Below are 8859 nucleotides of genomic sequence, written 5' to 3' on the forward strand. Positions count from 1 at the left end.
GAGTACCTGGTGCGGTGTATAAACATCGCCACTGGGGAGACAAAGGCGGTCGGGCGTGGTGCTCGCCACCCACCCCCTCGCGTGCCGTTCCGGCCTTCATAGGTGCTCGCTAACAGCACTTGCCCCTACAGTCTGTTAAAAACTGCTCTAGAGGAGTCGTACACCCCTAGCTGCCATTCATATTCAGTGGCCTAAAATAAAAATGTTTCACTCCGGATGACCACTGCAAAGTATGATCTGTGTTTTGATTTAGTGTGATCTTAAAGGTGTATTGAAAATGTTTGATACTCCGACTTATGTCCCTGCTGTTGTGGCTGCAGGGTTTGGTGGTACATATTGTTTATGTCGTTTATTGTGAAGATTCGGTCATAGTTCCTATGATCACTGTTACATTGCTTTTATGGCTTTATTTTGGTGATTTAAAAATGTTTTTTGGTTTGACCATGTTTGTTTGTTGTAGTACGGAGTAAGACTGATGGCCTTAATCTAAGTTGTCTTGTGGTTGTTGTTGTTTGACTTGCATCTCACTGGGATTTTTGCACACAGCGTTGGTGTACGGTGCTTTTTGTGGAATATTTTGCTGTCTTTTCTTGGATTTTCTGTTTGCACAGAGTCACATAGTCACTTTAAGATGTTTTTGTTTCATGTTTTTGTTTGTTGCGGTTGCACCCGATTCAAGAGCCGAATGGCTCACAGGGCGATACCTAATAAATGAAACTGAAATGAAAGGCTATATGGGGGTTCTGTCTTGTTTCACACACGCGTGTGGGTATAAGAGAGTGTTTCACACACACACGCGTGTGAGATGGAGTGTTTCACACATGTATGGATGTGTGAGAGAGTGTTTCACACGTGTGTGGGTGTGAGAGGGAGTGTTTCACACAGGTGTTTGTGGGTGTGAGGATTGTTTCACACAGGTATACGTGGGTGGGTGTGAGTGTTTCACACAGTTGTGAGGAGTGTTTCACATAGGTGTGGGTGTGATAAGGAGTGTTTCACACATGTGGGTGTGAGAGGGAGTGTTTACAGATACAATTGGAGGTTGATCGATGCCCGGGTACGGTCAAGGGATGGCTCCCTATTGCTCAACCACGTTATGTATGCCGATGATCTGGTGATTGCTGCTCACTCAGAGGAGGAGTTGGAGGCGCTGCTGCTGAAACTGGAGCTTGCCACTAAGAGGTGTGGGGCTTTACCATCAGCCCCACCAAAACTAAGCACCTGCCTGGGTATTTTGTACCACCGGGCACTCCACCCCCACAACTCCCAATCAGTGATGGGGCAGTAGTGGAGAGTGGAGAGTTTCCCATACCTGGGCAGTGTGCTCATGACCGGCTCCGGTTTAACAGCGGATGTCTCACTCCGAATCAGTCGAGCGGCAATCTTTTCATCGGTTGCGTAACGCTATGTAGAAGCTGCCTGGTCTGTCGCTCCGCACGAAGCTTCAGGTCTTCTCGGCCACAGTCATTCCCTCCCTTCTCTACGCTTGCGAAACGTGGGCCCCCCGAATGGAGCATCTTCGCCGGTTAGAAACATTTAGGTTGGCCAGCCTACGATCCATCCTGGGTTTAACCAGGCTGGATTGTGAGCTCACAAATCCTTGAAAGATCTGGGCAAAGTTCCATCGGTGAGCTCCTCCAGCAGGCAAGGCTGCGTTGGCTGGGTCATGTAGCCCGCATGCCCAGCCACCGCATGATTTTGTTCGGCCAGATCGAGGGGGCTAAACGGGCGCGGCACGGGCTAGAGAAGAGATGGAGTGATGTGGTACAGGAGGATGTGGAGCTGAGTGGACTTGCCGATGACTGGTACCAGCGGTGTCAAGATCGGCCTCTGTGGAGGAGGCTCGTGAAGGACGCTACTGGGAAGTTGGAGGCAGTCGCCCTCCAACAACAACGGAGGGCGGAGGAGCGACGCTCACAACAACGAGCGGAGTGCCGGGTGGCTAAAGCACAGCAAGTTGGCACAATAGGGGGCACAGGTGGTGCATCAGCCAGTCATCTTGGTTATCTCAGTCAGTCGACCCGTGGCACCTGCTGGGTCTGCCGTGACCTCCTGCCAGCGGGCGTTCGACACTTCACGTGGCCTCAACGTGCACCTAGCCTGGCACAAGCATCGTGGTGACGTCACCGCCACTTAGTGACGAATAGCGGTTGTTTCACACAGGTGTTTATGGGTGTGAGAGGGATTGTTTCACACATGTATGTGGGTGTGTTTCACACGTGAGAGGGAGTGTTTCACACAGGTGTGTATGAGGAAGTGTTTTAATACAGGTGAGTTGGGTGTACAAGGGAGTGTTTCACAGAGTTGTGAATGGGTGCGCAGGAGTGTTTCACACAGGTATGAGTGGCTGGGTGAGGGAGTGTTTCACACTGGTGTGGGAGGGTATGAGTAGAAGTGCTTCACACTGGCGTGTTGATCTTACACGACTCGTGTGAGCCATGGCCAGGAATTAGCCGGGCTGCCGATTCATAGCTCAGCACGTTACCATTGCATCACCATTACACCTGCTGAGAACCATATCGTCTATAAGCATGCATGTTGTGCATGTTTAGCTCTGCTTTGGATATATTTGTTTGGTCATCAGTTGTATAGTCAACATATATTTGGAAACCACCGAAGCTATGCACTTTAAAACCTAGACTGAAAACGAATTTCTTTACAGCTGCCTTTAGTTTGTCCTTCCCTCGCAACCTCCCGATTAGTACGGTTGGCGACGTACGGTGCAAAAGAAGTTAAACATACATACGTATCAAGTACCATTGTGTTATGACTTCGAGATGCTGATGTTGCTAATTTCCATGGCCATTCTGTTTGCCACCACCTGGATAATTACTTCAAAGCAATGCTCGCGAGAACACGTCTGAAGCGATGTCTGGTTATTGATTTACCATCACTCAATTTGCTTGCAACTCACAAGAGGTGGCATTGCCCGCATCTGTTCAGGGTAGTTACCAGAGGTGGGACAAAGTCATTGTTATGCAAGTCCAAGTCGAGTCGCAAGTCATCAAATTCATGACTCGAGTCTGACTCGAGTCTAAGTCACATGACTCGGGTCCACACCTCTGGTAGTTACAGTACAGGTCCTTTATAGTATCAGGTATTACAACATTTCTGGATCTCCAGACCACTGCCAATAATTTATACAGGGTTGTCCAAAAGTCAGGGCACAGGGTTTTAATTCATTTTAACACTGGTATTGAAACATTTTAATTGTTCAATATTTAAGTTTGATCACTTTTAATATATTTTTCTTACTTTTCAGATGACATTTTAAATGAAATTGAGACAAAACAGAATTAACGTTCAAAGATTACACCTGTAATCTTAAATGTCCAAAATTCATTTCAAAAGAGAATTGATGCATGCATTGTTCATGTAAGTCAGTTTGAAATGTTAAAATAAATGAAATAACCCTCATTTGTTAAAATAATTGTACTGATTTGTGGGCCACTCTGTAGTCAGACCATCTTGCAACAATATTTTTTCTAAGTTAAAACTGCCTGTTAGTAACCAATGCCAGCAATCAGCAGCTTCAGTCACTTGCCAGCTGCATTGCCATAAAACATCCAAATGGTTGTGCAATGGGCAGTAAAATACAGTACAGGTAAAAGTTGTGAAAATAATCCTAGAATAGTTTCTGGAATTACCACAACCATATCCTTGTGGACCACTGATTGGGAACAATTGTTCAATATGCATCAAATACACATTCATATTAACTCTGCCTTTGCCATTATCCATGGTCAATCCACTGCTGGATAAAGCCCTCAATCTGCCATCTCTCATGAACTTGCAATGTCATAATCCACCCCAACACAAGCCGAATGTATCACTCCATCTCAGCATTATCCTCACAGATGCGTTCCATCCCTTGGCTGCCAGTCATCATTCTTGACTATCATTCATCATGACTTCGAGCAACGTGTCCTGCCCATCCAACTTATAGCATTTTTATTTAACAATATGAATATTTGTAATCTGCATATGATCTCCAAAAACGCCTTATAACAGATATAACGTTTTGGGCAATGGCTGTGAAGCAGTTTCTCACGTCTTGATCTGAAAAGTTGGAATGCTCTAAAGGCCCATTGCTTGAAACGTCAGCTTACTGTATAAGTATTGTTCAAGGCAGTGTTGCCGAATGTGGCGTGTTTTTTTATATTGCACATCACTGTAGCACAAACCCTTCTTATTGTTTTTGAGCAATGGCTGCCTTGTTTGAAATCTGCGACCGACTTGACACATCCAGCGGCTCTCTATTTTTAACTACAGTGAGTACTCTTCCTAAAGGGGATGCCAAAAAGGGCTATTTATGTACACACACTCGGCTACCATTAACACGCCGCTAGCAGCGAAGGGGTGGAAACCCAAACGCATGACCTCAGCAGCCCTTGCAACACCATCGGATGTCAACATTGGGAATGAGTTAAATTATATAAGACTTCATGTGTGTGCGGGTGAATATCAAGGTGAAGGCACTCAGTAAGTTTTGTGTAAAACAACTAACAAAATGCAAAAAAAATTTATTGCCATTCAACTTCGAAAATGGGAATGTATGTTATCATTTAAATAGACAAAAAAAAGAATAGGGCAATGAAACATCAAAAAGTACATTTAATTACAAAAGGCATACACAACACTCAATTTTATATGCAACCTCGTGTTGAAACTTGAATCCACAGAGCTCAAGTTCACGTGTGTAATGATCGTGCACAGAAACATCTTAGCAGGAGGTGATTGTGGATCACTCGACGCATGAGTTCTTCATTTTTTCTGAAAAAAAAAACACAGAAAACAGTTTATGATTCTTGTTAAGTGATAACAACAGACTGTCTTAACTCTGGGGTGGTCACCGCTTCATACAACGGTCGCACCCCCCCCCAAGTGGCCCTGCGTGCTGCACTCCCTGCTCCGGGCCTACCTGCTTAGCCATGATTTCATCCCTGGTGGTGAAGATGGGGGCATCCTCCACGTGCACGCCTGCCGCCATCTCGCCAACGCGCTCCATCAACTCCGCGCTGTACCTGCACCCAACACCATCAACAACCACCACCATGACCAAACATCAATAGCAGCAGCAGCATCATCATACAGTAACTACATTACAGGACATTGTTTTGCTTATTAGTTTACAACTCTGTGCGGCTACAATCAAACCCAGCCCCAACATCAACCCTTAAATAATCCAAGATGTGTACATAATATTTAATCGTAGAAATAAGACAAAGCTCTGACCATTTCCAGCTGTAATAATACATATAAAGCTTTGACCACAAGAGTATGTGATTAAAACTCGACAGCCACATTTTATCTCTGACTTCTTGCAAAACTTTAGAATTGGCATACATGTTATACTGTATGTCCGTATTTAAAATGTCTAAATCGTTATTAGAATATTTATTTATCCTAAAATAATCCGAGGAGCAATACAACTTTTGCCAAATATATCCAAATATAATCAAGTACAGGTACAGAGAGAGTCCAGTGGCCGGTTGAGCCTTTTAAATTGTCATCACCATAATGTGAAAGTTAAACTGGTGTTCTATGCAAGCCGCCACACAACACACGCTCACCATCGGTGTTGGTTAAGTGATGTACAGGAGTGTTAACTTCGAGCGCCACTCACAGCTCATTGCCGTCTAATCACAACCACTTATTCACGGCCTCCTCCCGTGGCTCAATCCTCGTCGGTCCCCTCGTTACCCAGCACCACCAGTGCCGGATTCTCCCAGTAGCACAAGTAGCGACATGCGTAGTAGTAGCTACACGTGTAGTAGCTACGGGCCCCGCACTTTCAAGAGCCCCGCGCTAAATGCTTTCAAACTATCAATTCCGTTTCAGCGATTCTGCACTTGCTCTATTGCTATAGTACTATACTCTGAATTTGGAGCTTTCGTGACTGCAGGAATTACTCTTTGGTTCTTTCGGTAAAGTCACGTATAAAGATAAAAAAATAAATTAAATACTAGCATACGACGTTTCGATTGCAACACAAGCAATCATCATCAGGTATAAATGAAATAGAAACACAAATCTAGTATACTTAGAAATGGAATGTAATACAACAGAGTCGGATAACACAACAGTCAACACCCTACCTGGTTGATTACATTCTTCCTGAGAATGCTAAATTTGAGAGAGAGATAAAGCACATAACCAGAAACATATAGACAGACATATAAGCAGACATATCACAGAGATACATAGAGAGAGAACAAACATAGGCACACAAACATAGGCCTCAACCAGGTAGGGTGTTGACTGTTATGTTATCCGACTCTCTGTTGTATTACATTCCATTTCTAAGTATACTATATTTGTGTTTCTATTTCATTTATACCTGATGATGATTGCTTGTGTTGCAATCGAAACGTCGTATGCTAGTATTTAATTTATTTTTTTATCTTTATACGTGACTTTACCGAAAGAACCAAATAGTACTATACTGCCTTAAACTTTTATGAATGACTGGGTGTTTAAAGTTATCGATTTGTCGTATTATCTGGCTGCATAGCAAATAAAAAAAATACAATTACTTCACTGTGCAAGTAAAAATTGTATGTGTTTTAATGGTTTTTTTTAATTTAGGAGCCCCTTTATAACACACGCTACAGGCCCCGCACTAGCTTAATCAGGCACCGAGCACCACCGTTTCCAAAACCCACCCAGCACCAGGCCATCGCGATCACGCCTCGCACAACGCAGCCCTTAGACCAACATTAGGCCGCCACCACCACCACAACCCTTTCCCAAGAGGAAGACAAAGACGAGTGTGGCGGGATGGAATCTGGGAGCGGACCTAGCTCAGACATTGAGCGTCCATCTCCAAAAACTCTCTTGAGATGACACGAAGCGAACAGCACAAACACCACCCCGTGTCCTACAATATACCCTGTGTCCCGTCACCCCAGATCCTGAGGCCATCGCACCTGCATCCCATGAAGACGTTGTTTGCCCAGACCATCGAGAGGGACACGAGGTGGTCGAGCTCCTCTGCCGGGAAGGCGTCCGCGTGCCTCGACAAGAACTCGCGCCTCGCCCGCCACTGCTTGTCCGTCTCGGCGGCGCCGCGCAGCGACTCCAGGTCGGGTCGTCCGGCGCCAGTCGACGCCTGGCGCTTCTCCCGCAGCATCGTCTCCAGCGACTCCTCCATGTCGGGCTTAGTGGGTGGCGATGTCGATGGATGTCGATGACCTCCCTCGCTCGCACGCTACCCTATCTCTGGCCTCCGGCGCCTAAAGTGAACTCAAAGGCAACGCCATCTTACTACGCCCGGACAGCGGGCGCCGACGATTGGCTGCGAGCGCGCACGTGGTGCGCAACGGGCGCACGTGATTGGTCGCAGGCGCCGCACGCTGTGGGCCCTTGCGCGCCGCGAGGTTCACGGACCAACACCGACACCTGCTGGGTGGAATTTGACATCGTTGTTGTTGTCTGCACACTCCCGTCTCGGGCTGCGAGGTCATATCGCGTTTTGGGGGATGACAGGCAAACATCCTTTCGGGTTTTTAAAAAAATTGTATTACGGAACTTATATACTGTGGATAGACTCGCCCCTAGGCACATCAATGGAGATGATTTCCACCCCTGCCTTAGTTCTGTAAAAATAACTATCACCGTGTCAATGTCCTTTTGGGCAGGACATTCATACATTTTAAGTTTCAATCATTCGTGCCAAGTCTGCCTATTATCTTCATGACAAAAAACATTTCACCAGGTAAGGCCCACTGAGCGATGTAGTTCTTTTTCAGAAGCTACCAGGCCACGAATCATTGCCCAATTAAGTGGATTGTGGAAAGTCACAGTAGCCAATACTCTCCCAATGTTTCTAAATGTGGAGGGGAAACCAGAGGACCCGAAGAAAAATCAACGCGACCACTGGGAAAACATACAAGTTCTATATGTCAGGTTCGAGATGAAACCAACGACCTGCATACGGTGCTAATTGGCACCCTAATTAGCACGGTTGGCTACGTATGGTGTAAAATAAGCTTAACATATATACATTTGTTCATAGGTAGGTTGTTTTGCCAAGGAAAAGCATTAAGAGAAACACACAAGTGATCGAAACATCAGCAATTCAGGTTTCAATTTTAATGTTTGACAAAACAATGCCATGGTCAGCCTAGACGTGTCCTTAGAAGCACCTCTCAGAAGCGACAACCAGGGTGTGAACATTTATCTCATTTGTGTGGCAGCCCACATGAATGTCTGAAAGAAGTGTGCGCATGTGCACAGTGAGTTTCACTGTTATGAGTCCCCAGGGATGTGAAAATATTTAGCTAAAGAGTGCATCCTTTTTGTAGTGGGAATCTGTTTGTCCCTGGAGAACATGGGATTCCCATAAGGACAGTCACAGATGTCGTGATGTGCACCAACATTCTGCACGAGGCTTCATTTCACGGCAACAATTCCTCTCGGCACCTCTACAGGCACTAGACAAATGTATCCAACTACTCTCCATGTACCATCATTAGATCATTTAATTCCTAAACAAGGATGAGAAGGCCGTAGTGTCATTCTTTGTCTAAGCATTAACTTTATTTTTTCTACTTATACCTACTACTCCCAACGTTCTCCACTGGTCTTTTAATTAATATCAATTAAGCCTTGGTCCCACAGCAGTTCATCCATACTATGCTAGGTTTAACCGTACAATACTTAGATTTTATCCATTGCTTCATCGTTTTCAAGCACAAAGGATGGTATATTGTAAGGCAATGCCTTCAATACGTTGTTTCTTATGTTTTCAATGTAATGATAACCCCCCTATGTGCCACCACTCAGTTGGGTCTAGGCGACGCAATCATGCCAACTCAAAATCATAACCTCAATGGGGTTAAGTAATTAATCGATTCG

The 8859-nt window shown here is 45.2% G+C and overlaps 1 protein-coding gene across 1 annotated transcript; it reads right to left on the minus strand.

Annotated features, from left to right (window-relative positions):
- Positions 1-4599: 4599 nt before the first annotated feature.
- On the minus strand, positions 4600-7718 carry LOC144932783 (CDKN2AIP N-terminal-like protein). Its single transcript, XM_078857233.1, has 3 exons — positions 6930-7718; positions 4922-5024; positions 4600-4773 (listed from the first exon to the last, which is right to left on the minus strand). The coding sequence occupies exons 1-3, from the start codon at positions 7151-7153 to the stop codon at positions 4765-4767; spliced, it is 336 nt and encodes a 111-aa protein (XP_078713359.1). The 5' UTR covers positions 7154-7718; the 3' UTR covers positions 4600-4764.
- Between the last annotated feature and the right edge of the window lie 1141 nt (positions 7719-8859).

Source organism: Lampetra fluviatilis, chromosome 5 (genome assembly GCF_964198595.1).
Source record: "Lampetra fluviatilis chromosome 5, kcLamFluv1.1, whole genome shotgun sequence".
Lineage (NCBI taxonomy): Eukaryota > Metazoa > Chordata > Hyperoartia > Petromyzontiformes > Petromyzontidae > Lampetra > Lampetra fluviatilis.

What these genes read in the sequence shown, in the direction of transcription:
- LOC144932783 (XM_078857233.1), bottom strand. Translation starts at nt 7,153, where the DNA reads ATGGAGGAGTCGCTGGAGACGATGCTGCGGGAGAAGCGCCAGGCGTCG. An exon ending in AACGTCTTCATGGGATGCAG is followed by an intron (nt 5,025 to 6,929) that starts GTGCGATGGCCT and finishes TGTTGGGTGCAG; the next exon opens with GTACAGCGCGGAGTTGATGG.